Source organism: Podarcis filfolensis, assembly GCF_964270895.1.
Source record: "Podarcis filfolensis genome assembly, chromosome: 2".
NCBI lineage: Eukaryota > Metazoa > Chordata > Lepidosauria > Squamata > Lacertidae > Podarcis > Podarcis filfolensis.
The window spans coordinates 76,402,784-76,422,396 of NC_139605.1; the positions used below are offsets into that span (position 1 = coordinate 76,402,784).

The 19,613-nt window shown below is 39.3% G+C and overlaps 1 protein-coding gene across 2 annotated transcripts in view; it reads left to right on the forward strand.

Annotated features, from left to right (window-relative positions):
• Positions 1-19,613, forward strand: part of SLIT3 (slit guidance ligand 3) — a 395,171-nt gene that overhangs the window by 296,145 nt on the left and 79,413 nt on the right. For both annotated transcript variants that reach the window (XM_083596748.1, XM_083596749.1), the window contains exons 17-20: positions 7,665-7,808; positions 9,836-9,979; positions 14,417-14,580; positions 17,446-17,578. In XM_083596748.1, coding sequence (XP_083452874.1) covers positions 7,665-7,808; positions 9,836-9,979; positions 14,417-14,580; positions 17,446-17,578 — 585 coding nt within the window. The remainder of the gene's footprint in view (positions 1-7,664; positions 7,809-9,835; positions 9,980-14,416; positions 14,581-17,445; positions 17,579-19,613) is intronic.

The window sequence follows — 19,613 nt, forward strand, 5'->3', positions numbered from 1 at the left end:
AGGTACCGCCCCGATGGGAAGGTAAACGGCGTTTCCGTGCGCTGCTCTGGTTTTGCAAGAAGCGGCTTAGTCATGCTGGCCACATGACCTGGAAAAACTATCCGCGGACAAACGTCGGCTCCCTCAGCCTGTAAAGCGAGATGAGCACCGCAACCCCAGAGTCGTCTGTGACTGGACTTAACTGTCAGGGATCCTTTACCTTTACAAAGCCCTGTTGAGCCCAGTGTGCTTTGGTAAGCATACAAAGGAGGACCTGGCTGCTCAAAGTGATGCTACATAAAGAAGGCTTGCTGCTTCAACAGGTATTTTGCTGCTGAACCAGATGGAAGCAAACTGTTGAACTACATAATCATAATAAAAAGCATTGTTCTTTCATTTATTAAAATCATTTCTATCTGGTCTTTCTGTCTCAATGTCATCCCAAAACTGCCTTAAAATGATGGCATATAGTTTTAACAAGGAAGCTTTCGACTTGGCCTGTACATAATTTGTCTTAGGTGCAGAACGGCCTAAAATATGGCATATGTTCATTTTGTGGATAGCACACCAATTGGGCAGCTGCTGTTAGTTTCCCACTCAAATTTTCTCATGGCAAAAAGCATACTTGTACTACCAAGAGTAAAGCATATATTCCAATTACCCCTGTGAAGGAAAGTTTTGATTTGTGGTGCAGTCATTATTTTGCATCATGGGTTGTGCAGAATATTTGTATCCTTGAGAAAGGTATTACTGAAATCAAACTTGGTATATGTTTTAAAAGTTATGTTAAATTCCGTGGTATAGCAAGTTGGTTCTTGTCTGACCTTGCTGTTGAGCTTGCATCTGAAATGAATTAATAATGTGCTAATACTAAATTGCCTGTACCTGATGCCCAGGGTCAAAGTTAAAGGAAACCATAGAGGTTATATTTATGTATTGATGTCTCTTTTTCCCTTTTCCCATGTCCACAAATAGTGAAACATCTGGTGCTCACTATTCATTCCAGGCTATGCAAAGGTTCCAAGTTCCAAGAGTGGCTTGGATCGCTTTTCTCAGTTCTAGTCCAGCTAGTATGTGTCGAATTGAGCTTCGTAGATCTTGGTTCACAAAAATAATGGAAGAATTTATATAGCTTTGTAAAACTGCCATAAAATCACTCTAATTTAGAGCCCAGAAACCTAATGTAGAAAATATGTCAGGATAAACTGACAAACTTTTGAATGTTGTAGTTAGTTTAAAAATATACATATACTTTGATTTTCTTTTTTTCACTTAATTTCATGTGAGATTTTATTAATCTGGAACTGCAACTGTCCTTTTTTTGCAATTTGATTTTTAAGGAGTAGGGACAGTTGGACAGAGCCGCATTGCTTTTCAATAAATATGGTGTGGAATAGCCATGTTCCTATTTAGCATTTTATGTTTTATGAAGCAATAAATTATCTGTGTCCTACTCTTGGCAGAGGATAAGAATTGAAGAGTACAGGTGCAGTTCAGATGCCTGTATTCTGGTAGCAAGAGGTAATAGTGCCTTGCAGTTCATCATAAAACAGTCTCATTAAGATACACCATAGATGCCTCCAAGCAGAAAGCTCTCAAGTTTTTTTAATTACATTTTTAAGCTCTCCCTTACCTGTATGCTTTTTTGCCCCATGAGAAATAGGATATATTGTGCTCCATATTGCAGTGTTAAAGACTTAAATTAGAAACCATTTCCTTGTGCACATGACTATTTCCTAAAAATCGTGAATCAGGGTTGCTCTTGCCAGCTCCTGCTCATTGGAATTCTGAAACTAATTCAATTTTGTGAAATAGTGTGAAGCCCAAAAGCACTTCAACAAAGATTTATAATAAATAATTTCATGTTTATCCAAAATGCCTCTAGTGTATCAAACTCCTCTTTCTCCGTGTACCCACCTTTCCAACCAAATTAAATTAACCAAATTAAATGGTTTATTAGTCACACAACTTATTTACTTACTTCTCTTCTCTTTCACCATGATGCTCACAGATTATTTCAAAAGCAAACAGAGAAATGCCCCACCCATAAAATGGGTAAGAACAATTGTCTTCTCCACATGGGAGTTAGTGAATAATTCACAACAGTAGCTTTTGCTAAGAGTTACTTTTTAAAATTATTATATAGCCATTATATGCATCGCAGCAGCAGGAGGAGCAGAGGAGGAGCAAAAATGGCAGTAATCTCTGCGGGAGCCTGCACTTTCATGCTATGCCATTCATTTGACCACTGTCAGTTAACAGATTGGAATAGGCAGCCAGGACCCAATCACCTATTCTCATTCTAGAATTATCCTTGTTAATTGTACGTATAGTATTACAGAAGGACTATTACTTGCATGCCAAAGTGACAGTAGTGGTAGGCCCAGAACAGATGATGGACTTCTGTGTTAAGGTATTATGGTCATTCCATTAGCACCAGCACTTCTGCTTGTCAGACAGAAGAATTTCTCCTCTCCTTCAACCCATGTGTTGTTCTGGGGGCTTCCCGAACCCTCCAGGGCAGATTTGGGGGAGGTATTGGGGAGGCAGGTGAATCCTTGTTGTGCTAGCTGAATCCTTGCAATGGCTTCTGCAAGCGTCCTAAGATAGGAACATAGGAAGCTACCTTATACTGAGTCAGACCATTGGCTCCATCTAGTGCAGTGTTGTCTGTAATGACTAGCTGAAGTTCTCCAGAGCTTCAAGCAAGCTTCTCTCCCAACTGTATCTGGAGATTCTGCTGGGACCTTCTGAGTGCAAAGCAGATGCTCTGCCTCTGAGCCACAGCCCTTAGTGTGGTAGGGGCAAGAAAAGATTGTGGGAGAGCACCTGGAAATAAGGCACTACTGTTAAGGAAATTTTTCAAGTTTCAGTTCACTTAAATTGATTTATCTACACCAGTCTGAAGATATCAACTTTTATGCTGAAAATGATATGACAGTATTCTAGATACCTCTGTATCCATTTTTTGGCACTTATACTGTGCCAGAAGTAATCTCTGTTATACCTTAAAGCTTTAATATGGTAATATCTGTAAACATTAAATCTCTCCAGCTTTCCCCATTTTCTCTGTGTCCACAGTATCAAAGGAGGCAAAGCAATACCTAGATAATAAGACAACTTAAAATGCATTATTGGTATGCAATAACAGTATATATGGGGCAGCATTCACTTGGAGCCTTTGTCTGTTCTGTCAATAAGTCATGTGCTTAAGTGGACCCAAAGGATTCATTGACACAATTGATTTCAGGGTCAACTGTGCCTGCTTTTAAGAAGTCCCTTGGTACAAATTTACATGATAGCTCATCATGAATACTGAAAAGCCATTAGATGTTTGCCTCTAATGAATGTGAACTGCAAGTGCTTAGGAGGAAAAGAATATCTGAATATAATACTAGCATGCTGAGTGCTTGCTTGTGGAAAATATTTCATGAGCTGGGGGGTGGGGGAATCTCTCCCGTGTCACTGTTACGTAAAATGTTGGCAGAACTTGGGAGTTTAGTGTCAATTCACAAAATACATTTTGCACATTATTATGTTTCCTGCCATGAAATACGTGCATCTGTGTGAAGCTATTTATTGTAGTTTGGATTAGGCATTTCAAACCTGATCCATAATGTTAATCACCTGAACATGTCTTGCATCAAGTAAGGGTATATCATCTCAGCCTTTGGCAGCTACAAGAAACTTTCATTTGTTTCATGTGGAAGCCATCCACTAAATGCTGAATCCAATATTTAGCAGCTTTTGGCATTCCAGTTCCAGTTCTTTCTTGTAGAAAGTCTCTTCCCCACATAGCAGTGTGGCTTCCCATCTTGTGGAAGAGCTTTCCATTTTAAAACACCCCTAATCTAGAGAAGCTCTATTTGTGAAAGTACTTGCACAGTAGAATCATAGAGTTGGAAGAGACCACAAGGGCCATCGAGTCCAACCCCCTGCCAAGCAGGAAACACCATCAGAGCACTCCTGACATATGGTTGTCAAGCCTCTGCTTAAAGACCTCCAAAGAAGGAGACTCTACCACATTCCTTGGCAGCAAATTCCACTGTCGAACAGCTCTTACTGTCAGGAAGTTCTTCCTAATGTTTAGGTGGAATCTTCTTTCTTGTAGTTTGGATCCATTGCTCCGTGTCCGCTTCTCTGGAGCAGCAGAAAACAACCTTTCTCCCTCCTCTATGTGACATCCTTTTATATATTTGAACATGGCTATCATATCACCCCTTAACCTCCTCTTCTCCAGGCTAAACATGCCCAGCTCCCTTAGCTGTTCCTCATAAGGCATTGTTTCCAGGCCTTTGACCATTTTGGTTGCCCTCCTCTGGACACGTTCCAGTTTGTCAGTGTCCTTCTTGAACTGTGGTGCCCAGAACTGGACACAGTACTCCAGGTGAGGTCTGACCAGAGCAGAATACAGTGGCACTATTACTTCCCTTGATCTAGATGCTATACTCCTATTGATGCAGCCCAGAATTGCATTGGCTTTTTTAGCTGCCGCGTCACACTGTTGGCTCATGTCAAGTTTGTGGTCAACCAAGACTCCTAGATCCTTTTCCCATGTACTGCTCTCAAGCCAGGTGTCACCCATCTTGTATTTGTGCCTCTCATTTTTTTTTGCCCAAGTGCAATACTTTACATTTCTCCCTGTTAAAATTCATCTTGTTTGTTTTGGCCCAGTTCTCTAATCTGTCAAGGTCGTTTTGAAGTGTGATCCTGTCCTCTGGGGTGTTAGCCACCCCTCCCAGTTTGGTGTCATCTGCAAATTTGATCAGGATGCCCTTGAGTCCATCATCCAAGTCGTTGATAAAGATGTTGAATAAGACCGGGCCCAAGACAGAACCCTGTGGCACCCCACTAGTCACTCTTCTCCAGGATGAAGAGGAACCATTGATGAGCACCCTTTGGGTTCGGTCAGTCAGCCAGTTACAAATCCACTGAGTGGTAGCATAGTCAAGTATTTTACACATTTTTTCCTAAACACGACTCAGTAGAATTCTGTGTTGCAACCTGTATCTTCCTTACTCACCTAGTCTCCTGTACACAACCACTGTCACATTTACTGCTTTTGCATGTAACACTAAATAATGATTTAGCGCTATGTGCATGAGCCTCCTACTATGCCAGGTGGAGGACTTTTGAAAAGTTTAATTTCACTTATGCTATACATCACAGCTTAGTGTTATGTTCAAACAAGGAATCCTGATTCATAATACTGGGTAATTTAATGAGGCAGTTTCATAAACCATAGTCTGAAGTTGCCTTAGAAAAGTGACCAAATTTTTTTAAAACCCACATTTTTAGCTTGAAATTAATGTTAAGCAGTAAAAGTAAAATTAAGCTCCTTCCTCTTGGCTGCACAGTAGAAGAATGAATGAATAAATCTTTATTTGCATCAGCCATTGGCCATAGCAATGAAACAACAATATGATATACAAAGAACAGAAATAAAAAGTCAATTACATAAAATACATTTTAGGTTTTGAATCAATAGTCAAATAGTGGGTCTTATTCTAATTGCCCCAGCTAAAAACCTTGCGACCTTTGCATAGTAGAAGAAGGATGGAGGGGCAATGCATGCATCCTGACACCTCATTTGGGGTTGTTTTGGCACATCCATGCAGAGCTAAATTATGGTTTAGTGTTACATGTTAACCAGGCCATTGCAAGGCTGTACTGCTGTTGCTTGTGGAGGAGTCCATAGCATACCACTGACATATGTACTGTACACTTTTCTCTCAAAGTTTTTTGGATCCAGGCCATTATGTGTGTGTTTTTTCATTAGAATAAAACAAAAATGAATATTTAAAAGGATAGATTGGGTTGGAAAAATACTATCTAGAAATAAAAAACAGGTATCTTAATTAGCCAACTTGAGTCACTGAACCTGAAAGCATGCATAAAGTCAAGGTTGTTCCTCCTGTGAGATTTTACAGGTATGGGCATGTTCTCATTATTCATACTGCTTGTAAAAGCATGGGCAAGTGTGACATGATCATTACTATACACAAATCGGTATCTGAACAAGGTACAGGTACCCTGCCAATTTGAGGCTCACTATTTTGCAGCCTCCTCAGAGATACAATTAACCTATGTACTTGGGGTTTTTTTACTGTATATTTGCCCATATAAATAAATTTCACAAGCATGTGCCTGTGTCTGTTAAATGTAATGAGAATAGTGGCTCTAAGTGGCACTGATCGTTAGACAAGAATACATGATAGCAGCAAAAAGAGCCCTTGCATTATCTGAAGATTTAAAAGAGATGCTTAACTAAATTTTTCATCAGACAACAGCTCAGTACCAGATGAAATGCATCTGTCATAATATTGTTTCTAAGCTGTCTCTGACATTAAACATAAACTCTAATCTCTATAGTATGGATAGAAGTAAAAAGGCATGAAGCTGCTTAAAGAGACATGGGGGGAGGGAGCAGCTCATATTGTTGTGGTTATTTTTGTGCTTTATTGTTGCCGCTGCTTCCTTCACTTATTGACTCAGACTGCAAGAGGGGTGATGGGTCACAAGCTGTGCAGCCAGGCTGTCTCTGCTGTTCAGTAGACAGAAACCAGGCTACCAGTTACTCATACAAAGCCTAACCCCAGCCTTCAAAATTACTTTCACCCAATAATAACTATTACAAATTATAGTCTTCTCATCCCATACAAGCCTGATCTGTGCTGCTGTCATGTTCGCAATGAATTATTTGCAATTGTTGTCTCTTATAAGTAAAACTGAGTTTTATGACTGGCTGATGTATGTCCATCTTTAAGCAGCGGCTTAAATACATTTCCTCTCTCACCTATTTGTCACATAAGCCCCGCTCCTCCATTTTTGTTTGTTCCTATTTCCATATTTCCTTCTCTACCTCACCTCACATCTTTTAGGACTGTAATTCAGTGAACCAGGCCTGTTCCGCATTTTACCATTTTGTGTACAACACTTAGGTTTGAGAATTTTCTGGTTTTTGTTTCTTAGTGTGGCAATGTAAAATTTTTATTACTTGCTTGCAGCTAGTCTATCAGAAAACACTACAAGGTTCTCCCTTAACCTTGTTGGCATTATATTTTCTATACCAGGATTTACTAATCAGGAAATGCATGCTGACTTGGTTCAGGGTGAAATGACTGGGAACCTGTCAACTGGAAAAACTTGCAGCTGCTATGTAAAATAAAAATAAAAATTCTAAGCTTAATTAATGGAAATAGTTGATGAATTTGGGGTTTAATATTGCAGGATTTCCTGGATTTTCTACCCGCAGTCAAACTTCAGGTGTTCCTGTGTGATAGTATATATATTGAACATAAAGGGTTATAACCTGCAAAGAAAAACAGATTCTTAGAATGGAAGCAACCTTGCTGCTATGCCAGCACAATGTCACCAATTACAGCTTTACATTGGTGATGCCCTGTAATTAAAGGCAGATATGCTGGTAAACATATCAAGGAACTGTATGCTAGTCCCTTGATTTCATGTCATGCATATCTTTGAAATAATGGGAGGTGTGATAAAAGTTGAAAATGAGGGCAGCTTTGACAGCAGGAAATACCTCGACTTCTATCCTTTTAATATATGTTATACCGATTGTTTGCTCCTTTCACTGTCCCATACAAGCATGTCTGTATTTGTATTACAGAAAGCATGTAGCCTTCTTAAATAATATTGCCTATCTAATTTGTTTCCACTTTCAGAAACCTGAGTAACAACAAGATCAAAGAGATTCGTGAAGGCACTTTTGATGGGGCAGCAGGGGTTCAGGAACTGATGTTGACAGGGAATCAGCTGGAATCTGTGCATGGGCGAATGTTTAGAGGTCTCACAGGGCTCAAGACGCTGTAAGTATAAAATGTTTTTTATTTTGGTGGGGAAAGGGGACATAGGAAAGAAACAACTGTTATCTGTTGGCTGATTGATCACTTATACAGTGTTACCTCGGGTTACATACGCTTCAGGTTACATGCGCTTCAGGTTACAGACTCCGCTAACCCAGAAATAGTGCTTCAGGTTAAAAACTTTGCTTCAGGATAAGAACAGAAATCGTGCTCCGGCGGCGTGCTGGCAGCAGGAGGCCCCATTAGCTAAAGTGGTGCTTGAGGTTAAGAACAGTTTCAGGTTAAGAACGGACCTCCGGAACGAATTAAGTACTTAACCCGAGGTACCACTGTACTGTGAATCACTGATGTAGTAAATCAGTGCTCCTGGTTTTGACAGCAGCCTTTTTGGGAACAAGACTTAATATTTAATACTTTGCATATGCATAGATCCGTGCTAAATCCCTAATCTAATCTGTTAGTAGTTTCACTGTAATCTTTGGGTGGGTAATTTAAGTCTCTCTGACAGTACTGAATACAGTAGTACCTGGATTCTCGAATGTAATCCGTTCCGGAAGTCCGTTCGACTTCTGAAATGTTTGCAAACCAAGGCGTGGCTTCCGATTGGTGCAGGTGCCCCGGAAACAATAGCCGACAGCCACATCACATGTTCGGCTTCCAAAAAAGTTTGAAAACTGGAACACTTACTTCTGGGTTTTTGGCGTTCAGGAGCTGATTTGTTCATCAGCTAAGCCGTTTGAGAACCAAGGTTCCACTGTAGCTGTCTAACAAACCTGTGCTACTTGTCTTAATAATTCCTTGCCCTATAAGAACAAGACATTTCTAATGTTCTAGAGCAAGCATACCGTTTCCTAGTGTCAAAGGGAAGTTATCTTGTTTTGAAGACCTATCACAAAGTAAGGGTTGGTGCATATACCACATTTTCCCAGCACTGAAACTGCTCAGAAATCCTTTTCTACTTTGAGCTGCATTTCCCCCCTGTTGCAGAAGCATCATAGCCCCCTAATGGATAATGATAAACAGCACTGTTCTGAACTATTTTTTTAGATAAGTATTTTTTAAACAAAACTACATTAGAGGCAGAATGTTTATACTATTGTTGTATGTCCTGTGTACCATTGCAATGAAACATCTCATTCCTCTACATCAGAAACAAGTTCAGAATTTGTCTGTAAATCTAAATCGCACAGAGGTGAACCACTACCTGGCAACATAAAACTCCTCTGTAGTTTCAGATATTTCACTGTATTTCACTTGATGAGCACACTGGGCCTACAGGCATTGCCATTTTTTTTATTCACTTATGTTAACTATTTATAGGCTGCCCTATAACAGAAGTCTGAGAACTATTTTTAAATTGTATTAATAAAGATTATTTGTTTGAACTGAAGCTATATTTCTGAGTGGGCAGACTTTGGCTCCTTTAAGGCCTTAATGTATGCTCTCCAGCTTCCCAGTCCCAGTGCCTCAGAGACAAGGCCTTCTTTTGCATCTTTGACACTGGGCTTTAACAGGGGCTACAGTTGACTTTTGTCTTTATAACACCCAATATATAATTTGGCCATGTGTGTACAGAAGCACTCTTCACTAATAGTGGTGGGCAGCTCCCCTTTGAAAATATAACAAAAATTCTGAACTTTATTAGAAAAGCTCATAAAAACCAAACACCAGGGGATCACTCCCATTTCTTTCCTTAATCCCCATAACAACTTGCAGCTCCCTAGAAAATAACTGTCACAACTTTCCTTCCCTACCTCACTTGAAACATAGGAAAATGCCTAACACCGAGTCAGAACATTGGTCCATCTAGCTCAGTACTGTCTATATTGACTGGCAGCAGCTTTCTAGAGTTTAAGACAGTCTGTCTAGCTCTGTTTCGAGATGCCAGGCAAAGCATTGCTTTACTACTGAGCTACTAATATTTATCTAGCACATTATGTCTTTTGATTGCCTCGCCTACGCATATGGTGTCTCCTTCACCTGCCCTCTTTCAATAAAGGAATTCTAATTCTAGGTTTAAATCATTTCAGGATGCTCAGAAGCAACATAATCAGTTGTGTGAACAATGATACATTCACAGGATTGAGCTCAGTAAGATTACTTTCTCTGTATGACAATCGCATCACTACTATCACACCTGGAGCTTTCAATACACTTGTTTCTTTATCTACAATGTAAGTATTACTGTTTTTGTCACTTTAAGTGTTGAATTTGGCTTTTAAAACTAATTTAATCACATGAAAGCGAGAAAGATCAATATATTTTCTTTTTAAAATTATCCAACAGCTGTTCAAATAGATTTATGGTTGTGTTTATTATTACTATTATTATTATTATTATTATTATTATTATTATTATTATTACTATTACTACTACTACTATTACTTAGCATTTGTATACTGCATGAGAATGTTTAAGAACTTCAGTTACTTTATCTTTGTGGTCCTTAGAATAACCCTTTAGTTATTAGGAGGTCAGCATAATTGTTCCATGTTGCAGACAGGGGCCCTGGACCAAGAAGCATCAGCTTACTTAAGAGAGACAGGTTTTGAAATTTCTGATTTATCGCTTAGTTTCTTAACCAGTACACATGAGCTAATGTACGAGGTGCATAATCCTGAAATCCTGTACCTACTTACCAGAAAGTAAGCCCCATTGAACTCAATGGGATTTACTTCTGAGGAGATATGTATAGCAATGCATTGTATATCTCAAAAATAAAAGTAAAGGCTCAAGCAATGGCTTCATATCTGTTCTGGGACCAATTCTGATACATTCCTGTTGCCCCTAAACAGGTTATATAAATTGCAAAGGAGATTATTGCTGGCACTGAATGAATTCAGCATATGTTTATGTTTATATGCTGGGGGGCAAGAATACTGCAGTGACAGATTCTTATACAAGGCTAATCCCTTATATGTTGTGCCAAAGATGATGATGATGATGGTGGTGGTGATGGTGATGATGATGATGAAATTTGTATACCAACTTTCATCCAAATATCATTGGGTGGTTTGTAACATGGAACAAAGTGTTTCCTGCCAAACCTACGCATCAGTAACACTTGTATAACAAATGGTTCTCCTACTAGCATCATGTGAATTTAAATTTCATGACTTAGATCCTTCAGGCCTCTCACTAATCTCTCTTCCACAAATCTTACAAGTTTTGTTCTGGTTTGCTTTTTCTGCATCCATTAAGGCCCTTTGAAGTGTTCTATTTGTATGCCTCATCATTCTTTATTTTAATTGCCACTTTAGAATGCTCACATTTCTTTCCAGTTTTTAACTTGGCAGAACATCAGTTTTATTTATTTTTCGCCTCACAGTACTTTTTAAGAATCACAGCACAATCCTAACCATGTCTACTCAAAAGTAGGTCCCTATTGAATTCAAATGGGCTTATTCCCAGGTAAGCAGGGCTAGGATTCCAGCCTTACACTTCTCTTTTTGGCTATAAACAGAGTCATCATTAACAAGGAGAATTAAATGCTTACTTCAGGCATGCGGTTAGAGCATTTAGATACAGCTGGTTCATTTCTGAGGTACTCATGCCATTTTGTTCATGCCAAGCCATATGCAACCATATTTATGCATAGTTTGTGTGTCATGTGAATTAAAAGGGCACAATACTCACTTTAAAGTGTAGCTTGGACATTGCTCCATATCTGAATCATAAATAGCTTATCTTTCTTAAGTTCATTGGGTGATACACAGCATAGCTGAAGCAAGCATCTGATCGTGGTGCTTCTTCAACCTCTCCTCCCTCTGCAGCCTCATGCGCCCGCAAAATCTGCTCCAGAGGGTTGACCCTCAGCAAAGCAGAATTTGGGGGCTCATGGGAACTAGAGCAGGAAGAAGAGACACCGAAAGCCCCATTGAAAAAGCAGGTTTCATTGCACTGTTAGGTTGGCATCACTGAATCTAACTCCGTTCTAATCCACTGAGTTTTGCCTAAAAATATGGCTGAGTACTTTTTTCCAGCATGGTATGCAGCCTGGATTTCAATAGTTAACCTGTGTTTTTCTTATGTAAGCCATAATAAAATGAAATATTAATCAACTTTCCAGAAGCCTCACTGTCCTACCTCTGTGTGAGTGACTGTGACTCTCATGAGAGGAAAATATGCTCATCCAATTGTGTAACCTTTTAACTGTCACTGTTTGCAAATTGTAATTCTGTTCTCTAATATCACAGTCAATGCCTTAATAATGCTGCACATTATTGTCCCTTTGATGATTTTCAGTTGTTTTCATTGAAAATAATTTTACACAGTGAAGCTCTTTTACTGTCCAATACTTTCAGTGACATTGGCCATCATTATCCTGTTATAGACATCTAAACTGTGCTGTGGAAAGGGGTTTGACTTTGCCAAGATATGAGTAAATCTAATAATCAATTTATCTAATAAGCTTACATTAATCGGGGAAAGGTACACCGTAACGTTAAAGTTGCAAAAGGCATTATCCATGTAACCTTAAATGGATGCATTTTCCCAAAGGCTTAATTTGTGCTACTAATTTATACTACCCAAGATTTTGCAGTCAGTCAAGCTGTATTTTATGCAACTCGGTTACTAGTTCTACTTACATCTTTAATTGATTTACGACCTATTGGAGCTAATGGGACTAAATTCAAATATATCAGTTTGATAGTAAAGTTGATAGTAAAGTATCATTTAAAGACTACGCCACACGTTCCAATGTAACTGGCACACCTCTAACTGTAGCAAGCATGTTTTGTAAACCAACTTCGACACTTTTTAATGCAAGTATGATATGGAAATATTTCAAAATAAATACTTGCTGTATTCATAAATAGTTTGTAACTGGAAAGAACTATTGGCCTACCGTAGTTCACAAAACAAGTTAAGCCAAAATGTAGCATACCTAGACTGTGTAAATGTGTGTGCTCCTGGAAGGGTCCTGTTTACTCCTTTGTCGTGCTGAGCAAAGCCAATATTTACCTTAGTAAGTTGTCCAAACCCAGGCTCTCTCCTTGCTAAGCACAAGCTATGACCAAAGTTTGGCTTAGCCCAGTGCAGCACAGAAATAAAAATTAACCAGGGGAGAGCAAAGTGGCTGTGAATGCCTCTAGGAGCCTGCATGTTTGCATGTTCCCTGTAAGCCACAGTTTGGCTTTCATGTTGTTCAAAGAAATCCATTGTAGCCTAGTACAGGGGTAGTCAACCTTTTTATACCTACTGCCCACTAATGCATCTTTCTGGATGGTAAAATTTCCTTACTCCCCCACCAGTACTCAATGGAAGGAGGATTCAGCTTGTGCTGTAGAACCCCCTACTGCCCACCTAGAATCCTGAAACGCCCACTAGTGGGCGGTAGGAACCAGGTTGACAACCCCTGGCCTAGTAGCATAAGAAAGGGTCTTGAATGTTCAAAATCATTTTTTCTCAGCTTAACTTGATGGAATAATAATAATATAGTTATTATTATTATTTATTGTACCCTGCCTATCTGACTGCATTGCCCCAGCCACTCTCGGTGGCTTCCAACATAATATACAGAAAACAACAACAACCCAACAGAACATCACACATTAAAAGTGGCCCAGTATAGGGATTTGAAATCCAGGGACCAGGTTGACATTTATTTTTTAGTTGTGGCTTTTGAGTCTGGCAGTCACATGCCCCCCTTGTGATGTATTTGAGCTTATCTTCACATAACCATTAGAATCCCAGGATCTTAGTATGGCTGTATGCTGATCCCTTCCTTCCCAACCATTGGCAATAAAAATGTCACTGAAGTTTTATGCATTAATGCATTGCATAGTGCCGGGCTTGAACTCTAGTAGTGGAATTACACCTGTGAGGTTTTTGTGTGTGTTTTTTTTAAATGTCTCTTACTCACTGCTCTTAACCTTACTTGATGGCACATTTCCGTTATGCTTTTGATATATGATGTGTACAACCAATTTTACTAATAAAAAACCCTGTGTTAGCCAAAAAGGATTTGGAAGACTTTTGTACACCATCAGTCAATGTATTTCTTAACATGATTTGTTAGCTTGAATTCCTGTTAGCGTATAACAGCTGGATTGAAACTATATTGAAGTATTCTTTAACACACATATTAAAGGTTACCTGTATTTTATCACCATGAGGCAAATAGAAGCTTCGGGGGTGATTTAAAGCGGGAAAATACATAGGAAAGGGTTGAATGTCTCCTTTTCCCAGCAGTACAGTACTGATCCAGTACTGTAGCTGTTGTTTTTTTAAATTAATTAAAAACAAATTGATAAGAGATCGTGTTCACAGATCTTCTATGTCATTTTTAGTTTGGCCTTTAGTACAAGCCAGGTAAGTGGCATGTTGAAACATATTACAGATTGACTACTTTCCTGCAGGCTGTGATTTGTCAGTGTCTGATCAGGAGAACAGTGGTAGAGCATAGACAAAAGCGCATTGAGTGATGAACAGTTGCTTCCTGCTCAAGTGTCTCATTTTTGAAAAGAAAATGCAGCCATTGGACATACAGCTTCCTTTGTAAGATAGTTAACAGACCTCATTTGCCTGACTGCCAATTTGCTTTTGAAAAATCCATCCCTAGATTTCTGCAATGACTGTCACTACATTTTACCTCATTTCCCATCCAGTAATTTGCTGTCTAATCCATTTAACTGCAACTGCCACTTGGCATGGTTGGGGAAATGGTTAAGGAAGAGGAGGATCGTCAGTGGAAATCCACGTTGCCAGAAACCATTTTTCTTGAAGGAAATTCCAATTCAGGATGTGGCTACACAGGACTTTACATGTGACGGTAAGAACAGTTTCTAGAAACAGAATAACGAGGCCCCGGCGCAGTTTCTGGTGAAATCTGTAGTATTAGCTATATCTTAAGTAGCTTGAAAGACCTGACCTGTCAATAGGAGAACATTGCTATCTCAGTGTCTAATGCATCCCAAAATTGGGTTTTGGCAATATAATTCAAAATCCTTCCATCTTAGGCACCTCATTTTTTCACATTAATAGATAAACATGCTCTTACCTCTCCCCTTCAAATGTATTGCTTGGTGGAATTTTTCTTGAACTCACATCCTCATATGGACTAGTTTTCTCTAGTCTATTTGATAGTAAAGGAAATAACTGCTTTTGAACTGGACACCTGTATGAATTTTAAGTAATGTTTCTTGGCACTACATATCTGCACTTTAAAACTGAGCATCTAGAAATAATAATAATAATAATAATAATAATAATAATAATAATAATGCCCCACCCATCTGTCTGGGTTTCCCCAGCCACTCTGGGTGGCTTACAGCATATGTAAAACATAATAAAACATCAATCATTAAAAACTTCCTGATACAGAAATAACCAAAATAGAACTTCTAGGTTTTGGAACTCCTAATGTTCAAGTTGTGTGTTTTTTTTTGGGGGGGGGGTGTTTTAAAAATGCTTAAAAATCCGACCAATTCTCATGAAGCTTAGTAAGGGTAAATTTAGATCCTGTTGCATAGGGGAGAGCCTTAGGGCCCTCCCAACGGATTACCTGGAACTAACATTTACAACTCCTCATTTGTCTGCATTAATGTTACTTTATCAATGGAAATTATCAGTTTTACAGTCATAATGTAAGCTATTTCTTGTACCTTCCTATCAAGTGTTGAAATTTATGTTCAAATAGAAGGTACTTCTGTACTAGTAGTGTTGAGAGGACAGGAAAAATCTGATGAATTTGGTCTCCCATGTGCATGCCTAAAAGCAGTTAAAATCTAGTATGTGAATAATCACCAGAGGCTATATTCTTTGTTACAATGTTCAGTACAACCTTGTTTGAATTACAGAACATTCCAGTTTTTATAGGCCCAATTGAATATATACTCTACAAAATATTTCTAGACATGTGTTTGGATACCACAGTTTGTTTTTTCCCTGGTGCTTTGTGAAGCCACATACTAGTTTGAGTAGAAGTCCATGCTTTATTGTTCTTCACTTCAAAGGCTTAATTTTGTAACACTAGCCTCCTGCTCTCTAGTTGTAAGGTTTAATCTGTTTTATAAACTCTGTCTTATAGAAATCATCACCCATGTTGGAAATACTAGATATTTTTATACATGCACAGATGGATCTCTAATTATTGTGGATGCTTAGCTCATTTTGTTCCTTTATTTTTCATTGCACTTGTCAAAAACAAAAACCCTTACAATTTTTTTTAAAGGAATGTGGCATATTCAGAGTCTTCTCTTTGACAAATAAATATAATCCATACCAAGCTGCACGTGATATTGTAAAGCACTTAGTTTTCACCAAAATAATAGACAGGAAAGACTGATATTTCAGATTGGTTCATAACTGCATATTCATCAATATATTGTATCATCAAATAGTCCACCACAAATAGAATTTTCTTGTTATCTTGTCGTCCAGCACCGGAGGAGGAAAAAACTTAAACATGTGGCAGAGTTTCTAAAAAAACAGACCAGAGGCAATTGTACTCCATTCAGCAGAGCTTTACTGGTGCTGAAGGCAAATGAGCATAAATGGTCACAAATCCAGGACACAATCCTACATTCAGGATTGGCACAGTCCATAAAAATCCAGTTGCAGCAAAAAACAATAAAACTTACAGACTTATAAGACTAAACCGTATCACTACAGCATACAGATACAGAACACTAAAACAGACAGAAAACAGAAAGTGAGTGAGACCCAGACTCCTCCTGGTCTTAGTATTATAGTCAACTTGACCTTGACAGAAAGGATAACAAAACCAGTTTAAACCAGCTGTATGCCGCTTCCCAGAAAAATAACCCAAACATCAGAAACCTTCTTCCTGTTTCTCTCACATAAACCTTCTTTCACAAAGAGAAAAAACCTTCTAGAACCCTTTTGAACTAATCGGAATAGGAAAGATCTCTACACATCAGATCAATACTTTCCGTACTAAGAAATAAAAACTGACATATTTCACATCATATTAAATGCTTTTTTCAAAGTCACACATTCAGCTGCCAATCATGAAGAATACAGTAATTAAATAGACAAACAGAGTGACAAAAATGCATGTGTGAACCAGGCCTCAGCAGTGTAACTGAGGGTGAATCCAACTTGTGCCCTTATAGGCACAGAAAGACTTTTGATCCAGCTTAGGCATCTGCTTATGGAAGAAGAAAGATAGAAAACTGCACTTGGCATGAAATGTTGCCTGAGCAAGCTTGCATTTATTCCCCATATAGTGTTCAGAAGACACTTAAAATTTTACTCAGTTATTTATGATTACTAGCGAGATATCCAGGGACATCTTAGCCATAGAGGCTAGTGGTGCAGGGCGCCATGGCACCAAGTTCTGGAGGGCACCAGGGAAGAGGCGGAGGCTGGATGTGGTGCCTCCTGGCATCAGCTTGCCGCCCTTGCCCACCTCTGCCATGCCATGCCATGCCGCGCCCGGAGCCTCCTCCCTGCTGGAGAAGCCGCCCTCTAGTTGCTGCCCACCCGGAGGGAAACGTGGGGGTGGGGGGCTCCAGGGGGATCCTTGCACCACGGTGCCAGATATGCTTAAGACGGCCCTGTAGATATCACAGTTTTATAAGAGGTGAGCTGTTATTTTAGAAGTGAATGATCTCAGGTTCCTGTCATCTCTTTCTGACCTTACCTTTTTGCACTTTTCTCTCTCTCTTCATAGGTAATACTGAAAACAGCTGTCATTTTTCTCCCCGTTGTCCAGAACAATGCACTTGTGTGGATTCAGTAGTTCGCTGCAGTAACAAAGGGTTGCGTTTCCTGCCTAAAGGTGTCCCCAAAGATGTCACAGAACTGTAAGCCATATTTTCAAGAATTTCATGAACAAAAAAGAGTTGGCAATATAAATTAAATTGCTTGGGATGGGCAGCCTTCAGAAGGGCAGTTTTTTAAAAGACTAAAACACTGAGGCCCACCAACCAGCGCCAGATTCAAAATAGTGGCTCAGAGTATGGGTATAAATTTCAATATGAGCTACTGAAGTTCAAGTATTTGGATAGAAAATTATCAAAGTTTGGGATTGGGACTGTTGTTTTGCCTTTCAGTCTCCCAAGTTCTTTATAGCATAGTTTTGCATTTTATTTTAAGTGTGGTGGTTACAGATTTTTTTTTTTAATGCCTCATTAGGAATGAAAGACATCTAGAATGGTGTAATTTTGACAGCTAGGTCTTTTGCTACCTTCTTGTTCTTTCTGAATATATCAGGTGAAATTAACAAGTTAAATATTGAATGTTCTGTGCCGCTTTTTCAGCAGGAAGGGAGCATGTTCACAATTGCCCACTTGAATGAGCTATTGAAAATGTATTCCCAACATAATCATTTATAGGCTAATTATCCCTGCTGGTTGACATTTTTTAAAAAAGAAGAAGAAGAAGAGAAACATTTGAAAGTAAAATGGGATTATTTACTCTGATTCTAATAAAATGGCTAAAATAACAGGCAATTAGATTAAATTATAAAGTAGATTTGCAAGAGGTGAGGGCAGCTTCTTGTCTGTATCTCATTTTAGAATGTGGTTTTCTGTGGAAAGGCACTAAAAAGGGGAAATTGACAGCCAAGTGGTAGACGTTTTCCCTGTTAGTTTCTCCATGTGAACATGTTTAGAATTCAAAATTGCTTGAAATATGTGATTTATTGGTTCTGTGGTATGTGAGGTGAGTTAGTGTCTGCAGAATATATCACTGAAATGTGAGGAATACCTTTTCAACATGTGAACTGCATGAAGTGTCATCTTCACTGCATTGGTGGAAGGCAGAAAATATCAGAGGCTCTGTTGTTTTACTCCTAAGGCTGCCAAGACTATCATAGATCACGTGGGTGCAACTCAGTTTCAGATTTATGTATAGGTTAAGTAGGCTGAAGCATAGGGCCTCTAAATCTAGAGGGCCTCACCAGCCTGCCCACTCCCCAGTGCCGCAGTTTCCCCTCTCCCAAAATTTCAAGCCCAAGACTTCATGCAAGGGCAGGGCAACTCAGGCCCAGCAACTATGAGACTCAGGGCTAGCCAGTGGGGCCCAATTTGAAGAAGTGGGGCCTAACTTTAGTTGTGTTTTTTTTTTTTTTTTGTGGAGCCCCAGTTCACAGCCAAAGTCTGCAAAATCTTATAGATATAAATAAAATCCATATAGATTGCCCTGGTGCAGGGGCCCCCTTAGGAGCAGCATGTGGAGCCCAATTTGGCCCAATTGCTCCAATTGCCTTAAGGCCAGCCCTGATGAGACTGTGCAGCCCTGATGAGAAGGTGCAGAGCTTGTCAGTCCAAGCTCTGCACCTTCTAGGTCACTGGTGTCACTATTCAGAGTACAGACTCAAGGACTTGTTATGGAAATGAAGGGAGGCCCACTTATTGGAAATCAGTTTTGTCACCTCTCACCCCCTCCCAAACCCTGAGACAATGAGCCCAGCCAACTTTTATTCACAGTGGCATAAGCACTACATTACAGCATGGCCATAAACCTGTATATTCAACCACTGAAATATACACCCAATATTTAGCAATGGAGATTTATGTTACTGCTTTATGAATGAACACTGTGTTTTATGAATGGACTCTGTATTTTGTGAATTACCTAAGAGCCACCAATAGGGAGCTCTAGAATCTGACCGCTAACCAATTGGGTACTACCAAACAGCAACCCCGATTGCTGAAAGCAGGTAACCAGCAGGGAACACTTCAGCTCAGCCTTTGCACTGTTGACTGAACACCCCCTGCTGTGCAGATAATGGAGAAAGCTCATAAATTGTATCCCTTCTGGCATCCTGGCCAACTCTATTATGCTGGTGTAAACCCTGGTGCACCAGAAGCCCAGAAAAGCAGGAAATAAAATCTG